Here is a 16,859-nt window from a genome sequence, read left to right as displayed (position 1 = left end):
TACTAGAATATTAAAAAAAAAAAAAAAAAAAAAGATTGAGGTCCTTAGGAAAACTGAGGAAGACCTCAAGTATTTTTGCAAAAATTAACTAGAATATATTTGAAATTATGAATATGCTTTTATAATTGCATTGTTTTCATGACAAAAGTCCCCATCAGACTTCTCTCCCTCAACCCCCACTACATACTATAAAACGCTGGTCCCCATTTTATGTGGATTCACTTCAGGTAAGCTTTTTCTGGTGTCCACTCTCAGAAGCCTGGGAGGAAGGCTGTGCTGCCCTCGTGTCCAGTGTGTGAAGGCAAAACATTTCCTACAACCGCCTGGTCCTTACAGGGGCTGAGGCATCTCATGTGACAACTGGGCACCTTTTCTTTTAGCCCTTCGGGAGGTCGCTGAGAGCAGGAGAGGAGCCTGTGCTGGGTTTGCCTTCCACCACCACCATCGTTCCAAGTGCCAGCCAGGGACCAGATGGCACAGGACAGAAACCAGCTGCACAACCCCCCCGGACACCTGCCAGCACTCCCAGCCACTACGCACACCAACACGGACCCTAAAAACAGCCACGAGACCGCGGGCTCTTTATATCTGTGATGCAATTCAGTAGTTCTGAAGAATGTTGTCAAAGTCCATAGACAACAGACACAAAATATACTTGCTTAAAATCCGATAAACAATGTACACATAGGTACACATCCAACCTTCTCTCTGGAAATTTAGAAATAAATACTTGCTACAGATAGGCTTAAAATGTCAAAGCTGAACAGAACCCAGCCGCTTAACACAACTTAAAACTTAAAACAACTTCCTTTCACAAATGCGGAAATGGGAACCCTAGGCCACAGGTTGGCAAACAATTTCTGTAAAAGTGTCAAGTGTAGGTCTGTGGGCCACACGGTGTCTGTCACAACTACTGAACCCTGTTACTACAGCCCCAGACAACGCCTTAAACCAACGTGCAACTGCGTTCTAAGAAAATTTTATTTACGGGCACTGAAATTTGAATTTACATTATTGTTTCTCACATGCTATAAAAACACTGTTCTTCTTACTTCAACTATTTAAAAATGTAAAAGCCATTGTTGGCGGCTGGATTTGGCTGTGGGCCGTGGGCCGTCCTAGGCCCTCCGCCGCCCAGGGCAGTAGCACAGGGCGGTAGCCAGGGACCTGCTGCCTCACATCTGGTTCATTTGCTCTCTGCTTTACCCTTTCGCTTCAAAGACTTGGATCTGCTTCACCACAAATGCACAACTGAGGAGCTCTACAAATGTTGTCTAAATTTTAGGAGTAATATTTAGATCTGTCAGAAGAGTATGCCAGGCCACAGTTTGAAAGAACATTGATATAAAGTGATATTGAGCAGTAAATTAAAAATGATCCAGAGAAAAATATAGTAAAATTGAGACACTCACTAAATTTGAAAAATAGGCTTTATTTTGACCAGTGGTAATGTATGACATCCTATATGGCATAACTGATTACAGCCAAGTTCATGAGTACAAATAAAATAGCAGTTTCCCTCATTCTCCCCTCTGCTTTCCGGTCAGAGAAATCAGGAGCCGGAGCATCGGCAGGGCCAGGAGCACTTCCTCAGGCGCCAGCTGAGCCCAGGCTCCCCGCAGCCCTCAGCCTCCCCGCAGCCCTCAGCCTCCCCACACACAGACTCACACCGGCAGAGGCTTTGACGAGAGTTCAGAGCAGCACTTCCATAGGAAATCACACCAGCATTTACAACCCAACATGCTGACAAAATTCATCTTGCTGTGGACTGTGAGGGTTTGAGCTGCACATCAAGGAGATGAGGGCTTTGCATTCATTTTCCTTTAAGGGGGACAGTCCCAGGTGGGGTGTCACCACCACCAGCCTGCCTCCTTCCTTCTTGCTCCAGCTGACTCAGGTCCTACCCTGTCCCTCTGGAGTGCGCGATCGCTGCGCCGTGACAGAACGGAAACACCTTGGCCCCGGCACAAGACTCTGTCACATGGCCAACACTGGAAGTGGCTTTACGTTCTTATTTCACAAAAGGTTTAAACACATGGGCCCTTATGTAGCACAAGATGCCTGAAATTCAGAAAATTATGAAAACGACTCTTCTCTACCCCTGAGGATATTTCATCTTTATAAAGTTGAAAATACAAAATATTAAAATAATTTGCCCTTTCTCCCCATCTAAAGAAATCACATTCTCAAATGATTCCTGCAATATACAAAATTCATTTCTCCCTAAACCGAGACCAAGAAGTCAATATTAAGCTGCCAAGAAGACCCTTTTTCAAAGAAGGGTGGAAAAGACACCCCATTACTTTTATTTTAAAAATAACCATATTTAGACAAAAATAGCAAAAGGAGTTCTGGCCTCCTGAGCATTTTTATTTTTCACTTTGATTTTCGGCATTTCTTAGCATTGGTTACTGGGAGTGAAGAAAACAACTTGTCTTCCAGAGTCTGAGATATTCCTGGGAAAAGCCCTACCTTTCCCGTGACGGCTCCTCAAAATAGTCTGTTGAAAACCAGATGGCAAGAAAGAAAATGCTATATATCCATCTGTTCCATTTCTTCATAATTTTCACATCAAAAGCACCTTGAGTATCAATTGTGTTCAACACAAAATAGCACTGGGGGCTGAAGAGAAGATGCACCTGCCCAGCATCGGCCAAGGTGACATGGGTCCTGAACTCCCAAGAAGTCCTCACTGGCAAACCTGCTGGCACCAGGGCCTCCCGGAGCACACAGGACAAGCAGCTGTGCATGCTCAAACAGCAAGACGTGCAAACACATCGTCACTCTGCCAGGAAGAAAGAGCACACAGGAAGTACACGGACAGCAAGAACTGGCTCTGGCTACTGGGTCCAATACTCAAGAAACCTCTGCACTGAAGCTGGGGTGAGCAGAGAAACGGCAACACCACCTGGGGGTTGGGGGCAGCCCACACACGCATGCTCACACGTGCACACACGGCGCCTCTGCGGGCTCCCAGTTCCACAAGTGGCCGTCCAACAAGCCGACTCCTCGCCTGGCTCAGAACTTCATCTGCGGCAATCTCTTACCAGCCACACTTCTTCTCCTTTTAAGGCACAGACATATTTACAGTTCGGTACACCTGCTGAGTTCTGAGAATCACACAGCAATTCATCTTAGACCAGTGCGCAGGAGCCAGTTGGTCCTTTCTGGCTGTACGCCTTCTCTGTGCCACTGTGGTCAAGGCGGCCCCCCACCATCAAGGTGGGGCCACAGGAGAGGCCAAAATGGTAAAAGCATGATGGGGATGTGGGACATTTAATAATTTTACTTCGCATTAAGAAACCTAACGTGATGCAGCCCCTGCCTGAGCGGACCCAGGAAGCGCAAGCAGAGGCTGCCACAGGGGTCTGGGACTCCATGGAAAGTCACTGTGAGCATAGTTTGCTCATAGTCTCTCACCCTCCCACAAAGACAGACACACACACACACTAACACACATGCGTGCACACGCACACCCTCTTCCACCATGGAGGAGATCTTTGCAACAAGAGGCACTTGAATGAGTCGGAGAGTTCCCGTGAAAAGGCCTTCCCCGCACAGTGAAGTGGGATCAGCAGAACAGAAACCAGGCGCTCAGGATTCCATCTCTTCTTGGTCAAGGGGTGGAGGCACGAAGCTGATGACTTCATCGTAGGTCAGGCCTAGACACGGGGAGGAAGAGGAAACTGAGTTTAGACTAGTCTTGGCTGGCAAGCTCGAACTTCTGGGCGCCGGGCCACCCGCCCTGTCCAGGCTGGTGCTTTGAGAGCCACTTAAGTAACTACTGGCTGCTTGTGGGTGACATCCCCATGGGCCATGTGACTACACAGAAGTTCAAGGAGACAGACAGAAACTCATTGTTTCCTTGTCTCTGTCATCGCTCAGCGCCTTCTCTTTAAAGCGCAAGGGTAACGGAGCGCTCCACAGGCCTCCGCGACGGGGCCCTGGCTGCTGGGATTTACCTGGAGTTCTGAGTTTGGGTTTTACGGAAAGAATACAGGATTAGACATACAGACATAGCTCCATTTCTGGCTGTGTCCCTAACTGGGTCTAAGGTAACAGGTCAGATATAAACTCTCTTTGGCCCGATTGTACCAGCTGTAAAACTAAGAGTACCCTTCCCGCTCATCTCGGAGAGATGCTGCAGCGTCCCAGAACCTCGGCGGTGTGGGCTGTGCGCACAGAGCGGGCACGAGCGTCTCGCAGCTCGGGAGTGTCGCCATCTTCCAGTTTCCGACAGAGGAGCACGTTCGCTCTGCCAGACCCTGGGCACAAGTGTTAACGAGCTGGTCACAGCCAGAAATCTTATTTTTCTACAGCTTTTGGTTCGCAGCTATCTAGGGAAGATTTTCCAATCAAGTTCTCAAGCTAAGGTCAATGCTGCCGTTGTGCCTTACTTTTCCACTCCTCGATGAGGAGGTCCCTGCTCTCAAAGGACTGGTCATAGGGGTCGGCCACGGGCTCGTCATCAGGGTCGTGGTACTGAGCGAAGTAGGCGTGCGCAAGCGCTTGGGCTGCTGTGATTCTCTTGTCCGAGTCCAGTACAAGCATCTTCTCCAGCAGGTCGACAGCTATTATTAGCCCACAGATTGGAAGAAAAAAGAAGAGATTTTATTTTTAACATGTTACCAAAAAATTATGCCTTATTAAGCAAACATACAGCTTTGACCCTTTAACCCTAAACAAAGAATTCTCCAAAGTGTCAGCTTGAGGACATATGATCACTTTTCTCCTGTGCATGTGTATTTTGTATTATTTCTTAAGAGTGCATTACTAAAGAATTAAAAAAATAACTGAGATCCTGTTTGAACAAGCTTTTGTGGAATGTCCCTGCCAAACTGTTACCACTGTAGTCAAACAGAGTCGGAATAAAAGTCTAAAACGAAAGTGATCTAGGAGTAAGTCAGGCTAGTTTTAAATGTTTCAGCCTTTTTTTGTCTCCCTTCACTGTTTATTTACTAACATAAGGCAGCCGAATAGTCATCAAATGGGTCTTCAAGCAAGTGACACATTGTGGTTTCTACATGGTGTGTAGGTGAGACATGCTATTTGGATACAGTAATATTTTATTTTTAAAATTTTCACTGTGAAAAACTTAAATATACAAAACAACTCATATGTTGACCACCCATATCCAACAATTAACATTTTGTATTTTTAAATTAGGTTTTTATTGATTTTAGAGAAAGAGAGGAAGGTAGAAGGAGAGAGGAACATCAGTGAGACAGAAACAACGATCGATCAGCTGCTTCCTACAGGCCCCCACCGGGCATCCAGCCCATAACCCAGGTGTGTGCCCTGACTGGGAACTGAACTGGTGACCTCGGTGCATGAAACACTGCCCAACCCACTGAGCCACACCGGCCAGGGCAACATTTTGTATTTCTTTATCTTTCTCTTTATATATATTTTTTGCTAAACCATTTTTTTGTTGTTGTTAATCCTCACCCTGAGGATATTTTTTCCATTGATTTTTTAGAAAGAGTGAAAGGGCGGAAGGAGGAGAAAAAGGAGGAGAGGGAGGGAGAGAGAGAGACTGATGTGAGAGAGACACCGATTGGTTGCCTCTTGCACATGCCCTGATGGGGGCCGGGGATTGAACTTGCAATCCAGGTACAAGCCCTTGACCAGGAATTGAACCCGTGACCCTTTTGTGTGTGGGCTGACACTCCAACCACTGTGCCACACTGACCAGGGCTTTGATAAACCATTTTAAAATAAAAGTATACACGTGATACTTTACACGTAAGTAATTCAGCATAAAGACATCTTCCTATATAATAATAAAACTGTTATCACATTTGATAAATAAATAATTCCCAAATATCCAAAATCTAGTTCAAGTTAAAATTTCTCTTATCCCCAAGTTCTCTTTTACTCCAACTTCGTTCAAACCAGGGTCCAAGGACGGGTCATACACCGTATTCGACTGCGTTTCTTTAGTTTCTCTGAATCTAGAATAACGCTCCCTTTCCTATTCTGACCTCCAAAGATGGTCCATTTGCTTGAGAATATCCATCATGTATATACACCCATTTCCTTCTACTTCTTGTATTTCCTGAAACTCACATTAGAGCTAAAGATGTGGTACGAATTGGGTTAAACATTTTCGGCAAGAATATTGCACAGGTGACTCTGTGGACTGGGAGAGCATTAGGGTCATCTGTCCCGTTATGAATGACATGAAATTTGTTTCTGTTTTTGCACTAAGCAAGTAATCTGTGGGATACTTTGCAACCATATGAACATCATCGGCTATTAGCATACACTGACTTTTCCTCACAGCAATTATTTCATTAGAGGTCACAGAATGCTGATTTCTAATTCTTTGAAATGAGGATGCTTGGAGTTTCAGAACTCTGCAGGACAAATACTGCCATGACCACAGGTATCACTTCAGTGAAACAAGGCTTCAGAGACTTTGCAAATTATTGACGGTTCCTTAAACGTGGAAGGGGGCGGGGTGGGGAGTGCAGAGGACGTGTTCCTGGAGAGATATGCTGCGTGTGCACCAGAGGCCGGGAAAGACCCTGTCCTGCAGTGTGGCTTCAGAGTCGGACAAAGAAATGTGGTTTCCACAGGGATAGAGAAACACAGTGGACACTTGTGTGTCAATTCAAGTCCATAGGTTTACACTTTAAAGTGCTGGGAGAAACACCTAGATATACATCCTTCTTCTCTTAGGAAACTGTTGTTTGAATCATATGATCTTTGCCACCCCTAGGGCAAAAAGTACCAAATAACCAACACCTTGATAAGAAACAAGGTCAGGGTTAAGAAAAAGATTCCTCTAAGATCGTGATAGATACAAATACATACACTACATCAAAGGGCAATTTAAGTTTTAATTCATGTTTTGTTTTTCTTAATCCTCACCCGAGGATATTTTTCCATTTATCTTCAGATAGAGTGGAATGGGGGGAGGTAGGGGGGAGAGATTGAGAGAGAGAGAAACATTGATGTGAGAGAACACATCGACTGGTTGCCTTCTGTATGACCCCAACCAGGGCTTGGGACAAACAACAACCGAGGTACATGCCCTTGACCAGAATCGAACCTGAGAGCTTTGGTTCGCAGGCCAACGCTCTACACTGAGCCAAACCAGCCAGGGCTTAATTCATGTTTTAAGGGTAATGGTGAAACAGTCACTGACTGACAAAACAGATGTCAATATTTACATTACTGGTGTATTCCTGCCTGGTTAATAGCTAGGCCCAAGTTCTCGGCCAGTGACATCACGCTCTCAGACGTCCGCGAGAAGAGATGCTCCTGCGACATCCGTCTGGCAGTGGGCTGGGAGTCATGTTTACATTCCGAGAACTGCAGTGCTGGGCACCAGATGGCCTGAAGCTCACTTGCAGTCTGTACTGCTAAGTGGTATCTAGCTCTTTTGAATGTTCAAACGGCATGATTCCAGAGAAGGGGATTCCATCAGGATGGATGTGACCTAAGCAAGCTGCTGGGACACACATACATCCTCCTTCCCCAGGGAAATGAACGAACAAGTCAGAGTCAGCCGACAGGATGTCAAACAGTAAGTTTGACATGAGCTGATATGACGAAAAATGTCCAGAACAGAATGACAGACAAGAAAGCTACAGGCACGTAACATCATCTCCCAAATTCCTAGAGTACTTAAGACTCAAAGAGAGTGTCTCGCAGATCCCTGAACTAGATGGCAAAGCTCAGATAAGTCACACAGCCAGCGAGAGCACGGCAGGGCAGGTCCACCCTAACCCGACCCCGCGAGTCCTGTGCCCGGGGAGCCTGTGGTGCACCCTTGGAAGGAGTGGCCAGCTGAGATGGGACGGACCCGCCACCTCAGGGCTGTGAACTCACCTGTGATCGCCCAACACCTCAGAGTGTGCGCACCTGTGCTGCTGGGGGACGGCCACAGTGATGCTGAAACCAGTCAGCCATCACACAGTGAAGCTCCGGAAAGGTAAAACCACCTGGCCTCACTCCAGCTCCGAAGAGCCCTCGTGACCCGGAAGCACGGCTGCCGGGCCCCTGCGCGGGGTGACCACTCTACGGTCTTGGGAAAAGTGCGAAGGTCGATCATACTATTATCACAGCCTCCCACCGCTCCCTTCCTGTCCAGGGGGTCCCGGTCCGAGTTTTCTGCATCCGCCACTGTCCACTGCCCTCGGAGCCAGGGCCTCAGACAGTGCCACCTTTGGGGGCCGACTGAAGCACACACGGACCCGGGCTTTAAGGAACAAAGCGACCCCTTCTTGAGCCAGGGCAGCATATGTCCTGCAGCTGCACTGCCGCCCGCTGGCCAAGGGTCCTGGCGTGGTGGCGGCAGGAATGTGGTGTACTCCTCAAAGCCTGAGGCGGCACGTTAGCTCCACAGTGAGACCGGTTGGCTCTGAGGGGCCGGACAGGAGGGGGAGGGACAGGACACGAGGATGGCAGGCCCCAGCACCCGGGGCTACCGCGGGGCAGGCACACTGCACGAGCTCCGTGGTCGGCTCTCACCGCCTGCGCCTCAGTTGTTCTTACCCTCAGCCTGAGTAAGAAATGGCCGCACAAACGACAAGTGCTGGCGAGGGTGTGGAGAAAAGGGGACTCTAGTGCACTGCTGGTGGGAATGCAGACTGGTGCAGCCACTATGGAAAACACTATGGTGTTACCTCAAAAAATTAAAAATTGAACTGCCATTTGACCCAGTGATCCCCCTGCTGGGAATATACCCTAAGAAGCCTGAAACACCAATCAGGAAGAATATATGTACCCCCATGTTCATAGCAGCACTATTTACAGTTGCTAAGATTTGGAAACAGCCCAAGTGTCCATCAGTAGATGAGTGGATAAAAAAGCTGTGGTACATATACACAATGGAGGGACCTGGAGAGTATTAGTCTACGCGAAACAAGCCAAGCAGAGAAAGACAAACATCACATGATCTCACTTATTTGTGGAATATAATGAACATAACAGTCTGAGGAACAGAGCAGACCCAGAGACGTAGAAGTAGGGTACAGACTGACAACCCTCAGACTAGGGGATGGGGGAGGGAAGAGATAAACCACAGAACTTATATGCATGTACACATAACAAATGGACATAGACAACAAAGCTGGAGATGGGCGGGGGGCGGGGATGGGGAAGAGTGTGTCAATGGGGAAAAAAAGGAGAAACATCTGTAACAAAAATTAATTAATTAAAAAAAAAGATATAGCAGCAGCTATGAGCAAGTCACAGGCTTCAGATCCCTAACTTACGTCATAACCAATGTCATATCCATGACAGGTAGATATGGTCAACTTACCCAAGGGATTGGCACCAATAAATACATTTGCAAAGTTCATCTTCGGCATCTGGGTCAAAGACTGAATGTAGTTTCTTGCCTGTAAAAACAAAGGGTTTTCAAAATGGCTTTTTGTTCAGTGATGTTACTGCCCTCAGGGAGTCTTGGTCCTGTCTAGGAACAAGTGTTGACGACAAAGTCTTCTAGCTCCAATGTTTATGACTGTCTCTGAAGACTTCTCTCCTACTGCAGTCCTGCCTTATTTATGATCACATTTATATCCCTATCACATCTCACAGTTATATTTCAAGCGGATGAGAATGCTAACCAATTATGTTCCCTTTCACTAGCTTTCTGATCAGAATTTTTAAAAAAGAGGCCCAGACACCTAAGCAGCAGCCCTTTCTGAGACAGCCTTCCTAAAAGCTAAACTTGGTGTAGGAATTGGTATTCCTAATGGAATGGCTGACTTTCGATGCTGCTGGGTTTAGTGGGCACGCTTAATGTAACAAAGGATATCAATATTAAACCCTGCTAACAAACTAATCTTGGTAACAAGTAAACATAAGCTTAGTATAGTATCCAAAGAGGCTTAAACACATTTTAAAAATACTAAACCAGCCCGGCCAGTGGATTGAACCTTGTCCCATGGACCAAGAGGCCCCAGTTCAATTCCCATCAGGGCACATGCCCAGGATGCAGACTCAATTCCCAGTAGGGGGCGTGGAGGAGGCAGCCGATCAATGTTTCTCTCTCACATAGACGTTTCTATCTCTCTCCCTTCCTCTCTCTCTAAAAAAAAATCAATAAAAACATATTTAAAAAAAACACCTAACCAATGAAAGCAATAAAGAGTAATGGAATACAAGGTACATGGCCCAGGCAGCAACCCTTCCCTCCTACTCTGAGCTACACCTTCTTGAGCAAGTCTCAAGTAACATATCAATGACCTCATCTGCAAAATGCAAATATTCGGTGTCAGTATGTGGCTTGCCTACATCATACGGTTGTTGTGCTACTCAAGCAAGATCAAACTCGTGGAAGAACTTCAAACTCGAACACAAACAACATGTATGTTACCAACAGAGTTGATGTAAGTTTGGTCCCTGGGGCGGGACAGGCTTGAATTTGAGTCTTTACTTTAACCCTTGGGCAAGTTACTTATTATCTCCGTCTTGAGTTCCTCTCCGGGAAAGGGACTAGAAGCAGTGCGTACCTCACCGTGCTGGAGTGAGGATCAACAACAAACCAGCACCTCTCGGCCCGGCCCCAGGCAGAGTGAGAGCTCTCAACACTGGCTGCTAGCCGCTGCCTGAGAAGGACAGTCTGCTCTCACTTCCTAAGGGTGTGCCAACTTCCTGATTCCTGAGCTTCGGTCTAAGGAACGCAAGGTGCCACATTCTTTCAAGGGCCGACAGCTCTAATCAAGGCAAAACCCCAAACTGGTCTTGAGGATAATCACATAAATACAAATGTAACTCATAAATGTGTGTGTCAGATATCAGGTATTAAACTATATCGATGACCTTTCCTGTTTCAATGAATAAATCCCACTATCTGTCCATCTGAGTAGTTCAGATATAACTTCTCTGAATCTATCTTAACCACCTCTACAATTCCTCAGTGTAAAGGTACTCATGTATGTGCACAAGCACACACACACACACACACACACACACACACACCACATACAAGGTTAGAAAAAGGTCTGGTTGCTAGGCAACTTCACCTTCTCATTACAGGTGCAGTGAGCAGGCGAGACCCGCTCTGAAAAGCAGTTGTGGATCCTCCCAATTCAAAAGGAAAGTTCTAGGAACTGAATATCCACATGGCTGTAATCCCTTCCTCCTGAGCATATAGAAAAAAGGCTGAAGGGCAGCCTGAGGCAGAAAGAGACCTGTCTGTCTCACGCAGAGAACAGTCGTCCCTCTAACAAGACGAAGACAGATAAGACCACCTGAGTGCAGCTGAAGGGCAGGACCTGTGATGCCAACCTGGTCCCAGAAACCATGAGGGCACCTTAGAAAACAGTGCCGCCACCATCTCTGATGATAAAACTAGAGTTAAATAGTTAAGAATTAGTTACAAAAAAAGGGGCACCTTGCTAACCCTACGTAGGTATTCGTGTTTATTCTATATTATTTGTGTATTCTTTTAAATATAGTACTTATTAGTTGGACGTTTCAGTGTTTTAGTTTTTGGTCATCCAGAACACTGATGACTGGGAAAGCGTGCCCAAGCCTCCCGTGCCCGCCCCCAGCTGAGCCATCGGGTGGTAGCTGCCCTAAGCACAGGCTCAGAGCTGGGGGACACCAAACAGCCTCGTGAGCACTCAATTCCCAAAACCCCAATAGAAAAGAACATCCTTCCTACATACAAGTCTATCCACAGTACTCTCAACCCGCAGGGTTGGGTGCCGTTTCACCCCAGATACAAGCATCTGCAGCAGCACACAGGCAGTCAATCCCCGGGAGCCCTAAGGCACATGCAAGCATTCAGGGACACGGACGACTGTGTGGTTACCCAGTGCAATCAAGTGAGAGTGTGCCTTCTGAGCTGCGCACCCCTGTGCAGTCTACTGTTCTCACCTCATGGCTTGGCATCCTGTTAATGAGATAAGCAGGGGGTGTCCCCGTCAGACGCATAATCTGCTGAAGCTGGTTAATATCTTAGATGCCTAGTCAAGGGCGTTGTTAAACATACGGTACAAAAAATAACTTTCAACTCAAGTTTTAAAAGGCCAAAAGCCACCCCCAAACAAATAAAAAAACCTACTCCCCACCCATCCCACCCACCCCAGGCCAGAGCCCAAGGCTGCACTTGAAAGCATGCTTCTGTGAACAGCATGTAGCCAGTGACTGGCCGTGCGGATAAGAAGAATTTTCTGTGGGTTTAGCATCATCTTTAGTATTATATATTTCAGGCTCCCTGGAAAGAGACTGCCCCTTGGTCCAGGATGCCAGCCAGAGAACTGTTTTCAAGTACTGATGCCCACAACCTGTTTGCTAGTGGGGTATCTGGAGATAACTCAGAAAATTTTGACTCAATTCAGGACAAAATATATCCAATGAATCCATTTAAGGAAGAGGTTAAACTTTTGTGGCACAGGTTCTGGTGATCTCCAAGGCACCACCCCTCCAAATGTAAGACGTGGGTGGGTGTTTGGGCTGATAAGCAATGCTAAGTTTCAGAGACATTAGTAGCGGTACATTTAAAACACATGCCACAAACACACAGGTAAGTGAAGAAAGGGAACATGGGGTGGGGGTGGGGTGGGGGTTAGAAGCTAATGGCAAAAACAAAACAGAAGTCCCAGGCTGCTGAGGTCACAGAAGTCCCAGGCTGCTGAGGTCACATAAGTCCTAGGCTGCGTGCCACAGTGATTTCTCCCACAGTCACTTGAACAGGTGACCACACTGACCTCACCTAACAAACAGCTGGGACAAAGTTTGCAAAACACTGTGCAGTTACTTGACAAAGGCAGAACTATGAGGCCCTCTATAAAAACAAGCACACATATAAGACACACTCCAAACTTCTCTTTGAGCTGTGCCATCAATTTTCCGGACCGCAGGCGGACGTTCTAACCGCTGAGCCAAACTGGCCAGGGCGTGTGCCATCAATTTTAACACACTCCCCCTCCTCCAAAATATTACGAGAACTGGTCGTTTAGCATGTGTTCCTGTTGAAGACGACGTGAGGGGATTTTCAAAATCCTCGACACAAGTCAATAAACTTTGCTATATTCCCTTTCTTGTTAACTATCAACGCTCTCCTTCAGCTGCAGCATTACCTTCAAAAAGCATCCTGGTCAAGTGGTTTCACCTCTTTGTGGCTTCCCTTACTAATTTTCCACTTTAGCTCATTCCCTGAACACAAATTCCCTAGTGGACAGATCACTACAAACACATTCAGTGGTAGGCTGGAGCTGGTGCTCCCTTTGAAGATCCCTGCCACCCCAGAGGCGCGAGGCCAGCATATTCAAAAGATGGTATGAAGTTCTTTTAACATTCTCACAACAAAGTTTAGATTTACCTCTAAACAAATTATATAACAAACAGTGCAAGAGGAATAACAGAAGGGTAACCATCGGCAGAATACCAGTTGGATTTTAAAATGTTAAAATCCTGCCCCTTCTCTCTTTGTTCCTGTGACTACAGGGTGGGCAAAGGTAGGTGTACAGTGGTTCCCGTGGAAATACAATAATTAATAACAATACAAGAATACACTGTTTCGAGTCCTCACAACCGTGACTACCTGTGCCTCACCTGGCCTGTTCATTTTCTGTTTAGTCTCCTTCAGTCAAATAGGTTATTATACCCCCTTCTTGTTGGAAGTCAGAAAAAATAAATTTCTAGAGAAAAATGTGAGAGTGAGTCAGTGAAACGTTTGTGTTGTTGAGATTAATTTGTGTTGTTACTGTTTTGCTTTCTTATAATGACGTTTTGTTCTTTCACTAATTACTATAGGTACTGGGTTACCAACCAAAACAAATTCTATCTCCTTGGCCATCCATCCGTCGCTGATCCCTTCTCACCGCACGTCCTCATTTGTTTCTCAATCAGCCCATCTAGTCTTACGTTCTCCTTCCTGACTGAATTTCTACACTATTTCTCTACTTTTCAGGGGCAACAAAAATGGCCACTGCTTTCTGTCTACTACATTCCTTCAACAATAAATTTTTCTTTTAATTTTTAAAATTTTTAAACAATTTTACTCACCTGGCTCTGTTATTTACATATCATGTGGTCCATACATAATGTGCTTTTCAAATAAACTGGTACTTGGGTAGTCACTAACACCAAATTAATCTCGCCTACCCTTTGGAATACTTAAACTACTTTTATCCATTTGACATAACTATGTAGAAAAAAACACCCTTTCTTATTCCCATACTCAGTACAATATTACTTGGGTAAATTTTGAATTCTGATACTCAATTTTATTATGCCCATCTCTTCTTTAGAGCTTAATAACATATAATGTGCCCTATTTCACAAAAAATAGACACCTCAGTATTAGGTCAGGCACTTGGTGCTGTTTCTTTCTTAAAAATAAACGGTGGAGCCCTGGCCGGTTTGGCTCAGCGGTTAGAGCGTCGGCCTGCGGTCCAGAGAGACCCGGGTTCGGTTCCCGCTAAGGGCACGTACTTCGGTTGCAGTTTGTCCCCGGCCCTGGTTGGTCGTGCGGGTGGCAACCACTCGATGTGTCCCTTCACGTCGATGTTTCTCTCTCTCTCTCCCTCCCACTCTATCTGTACAAAAATGAAAAAATATCCTCGGGTGAGGATAAAAAATAAATAAATAAAAAATAGACACCTCAGTATTAGGTCAGGCACTTGGTGCTGTTTCTTTCTTAAAAATAAACGGTGGATTACTGACAGGAAAATACTATGTTACCCATACCTTTCCTTTAGAAATTCTTGTCACTGATGGCACACGTCTAGGCAGAGGGCTGGGGTGGGCGAGGGGTTTGCTATCTTAGTCTCATTTGCTCTATTCATTAATAAGCCCAACTTCGTAACCCCACTCCCCCACCCTCATGTCCTATTAGCCAATCCTTCGAAGCAAAGGCATTTAAAACGAAAAGCACCATCCTCTCTAAGCATCTCTGCCTAGCTTCTCTGATGCACCGATACAGCTTCTGCATCTCATAAAGCAAAAGGAAACACTCCTTGGTGTGGACTGTGGTCAGTAACTGACAGGGACTCTCACAACAGTGCGCAATCACGGGACATGGAGGTTCGGCTCACATTATCAGAGCATCTGGGATCTATGCTCAGCTCTGCCAAGTGACTCAGTGCATGACTCAGGCCAGTCACAGCATTTCTGTGCTTTGGCTTCCTCGTCCTAAATGAGTGAATACAACAAAACAAAATAGGGCCAGTGCATTCTCTGACGTCGTCAGAGTGGAAATCCATAAATACCCTGGGTTTTGTGGTCCTTCTAAGGAATGTACCAGACACACACCAGATGACAACAGTCTTTATTCTGATGGGGAAATGATAACCGTCGAACTCACCTGCTCAAGCCTGCCTCAAGCTACCCAGTGGTCCTCCCGGTTGGGCAAGGGCACCCCTTCAGTCAGAAATGCTGGCAGGAGGGCCTAGGAAGGCACCACAGAAGCTTGGTTCCACAGCTCTTTGCCCCTCTCCCCCAGCCACCAGGCAGCAGGCGGAGGGAAAAGGGAGAAAGGCTGGGCGTCCATGATTTTTCTCACGTCTCCTGCCCAAGAAAATGACCAACAGCAGGAAATCACAGCCAAAGGAAGCCAGAGGCGCATTCCCATGGCTTCTCTGTAAACGCCCGCGTGGAGGCAGGAAAGCATTAGCGCCAAAGCCTTTCCTCGGTGTGCTCCAGTCTGTAATTACAAAGGCCGGCTGTGGCAGGAAGGATTTACAACCCTACTCCTGTGGCTCTGCGGACTCAGGAGAGGGGCGCAGCCTCTGCTGGTCTGGGCACTGGGTAGCGAGGAGCCCCTGTTAGGGACTGACGCTGTGCACAGGTGTGCAGGTGGTCAATTCTAAAACAAGAACAAGCAGGGACCTTCCGGCAAAGGGCAAGGGCCTGCAGACAATGCACATGTCATTTTGTTTAGTGATGATGGGAGACTAAAACATGGTGGACCTCACGCTCTGAGAACAAACACTAACCAGAAAGTGAAGCGAGTCCTTGACTACATGTGAAACTTGAGAAAGATGAAGTCAGGGCTGAGAACAGAGACACACATTTTCCATTGATCTCTTGAAATGAATCAGAATGTCAAATCTCATTTCATTTACTACCAGGATACCCCTGCCCAGCACAGATTCCCGTGATCTAAGTACATACCCAGAGAGAGAGAAAACAAAACACACTCATGCATGTGAGCAGGAGGGTGTGTGTGCGTGTGTGTAAGTACACACCTGCACGCGCGTGCGCACACACACACACACACCTCATCCTGGAAGTCAGCACACAAAGGGCACACATGCTTAGAAACACACCCGGGTCAAAGTACAGATTGATGGAAGGCAAGTGGCAGACGCTCCCAACAGGGCAGATAATTACAATCAAAGCATCAACTCACAGACTCTGAGGAGATTTTCTTCAAAAGCTCAGCCCCTGGGGTTCCAACGAGTCTTAAAATGAGCTTCAACTGATCAATATCTAATGGTGGACTATAAAGGAAAATGTTGGGACAAAATAAAAAGGAAAAACAAACAACAAACAAAACAAAACAAAAACAAGCAAACAAAATACCCCAATAACAAAAATTAAAAACCCACACCAAGCCACAATGGTGAATTCGTCTAGGCAAGGCTTCTGCAGGATGGTCACTTCCAGTAGGACATGCTCCTCCTGTACGAAGATTCAAAGGGCTACTCACACATAGCCAAGGTACCTTGTGCACCTGTCCACATCCCCTATTAGCAAAGTGAAGCGACGGCAGCTGGGCACTGAGCTGACAGAGACAGCGGGGGGAACACAGAGCTTCACGCAGCCCACCTACCTCCTCACCTTCCACCAAGCGGCAGGAGCCAGTTCAGCCCCGAGCAGGTAAGCAGACAGCTATGGATGAGAACAAAGCAGCAGAGCGCAGGAGCCAGAGGGACACAAGCCTCCCT

General features: G+C 46.5%; 1 protein-coding gene across 4 annotated transcripts in view; it reads right to left on the bottom strand.

The window, feature by feature from the left end:
- Positions 1-1,412: 1,412 nt before the first annotated feature.
- Positions 1,413-16,859, bottom strand: part of MAPK14 (mitogen-activated protein kinase 14) — a 68,847-nt gene continuing 53,400 nt past the window's right edge. For 3 of the 4 annotated variants that reach the window (XM_036248180.1, XM_036248183.1, XM_036248182.1), the window contains exons 9-12: positions 16,322-16,401; positions 9,275-9,353; positions 4,398-4,571; positions 1,413-3,662 (exon numbers count right to left, since the gene is read on the bottom strand). In XM_036248180.1, coding sequence (XP_036104073.1) covers positions 3,595-3,662; positions 4,398-4,571; positions 9,275-9,353; positions 16,322-16,401 — 401 coding nt within the window. In that variant the 3' untranslated portion in view covers positions 1,413-3,594. Of the gene's footprint in view, positions 3,663-4,397; positions 4,572-9,274; positions 9,354-11,841; positions 11,922-16,321; positions 16,402-16,859 lie in introns of all 4 variants that reach the window. The other variant, XM_036248181.1, reaches the window with a different exon arrangement.

Source organism: Molossus molossus, unplaced genomic scaffold (assembly GCF_014108415.1).
Source record: "Molossus molossus isolate mMolMol1 unplaced genomic scaffold, mMolMol1.p scaffold_m16_p_8, whole genome shotgun sequence".
Taxonomy (NCBI): Eukaryota; Metazoa; Chordata; class Mammalia; order Chiroptera; family Molossidae; genus Molossus; species Molossus molossus.
The sequence above is the reverse complement of the archived record's forward strand: the minus strand, read 5'-3'. Positions and strand labels throughout refer to the sequence as shown.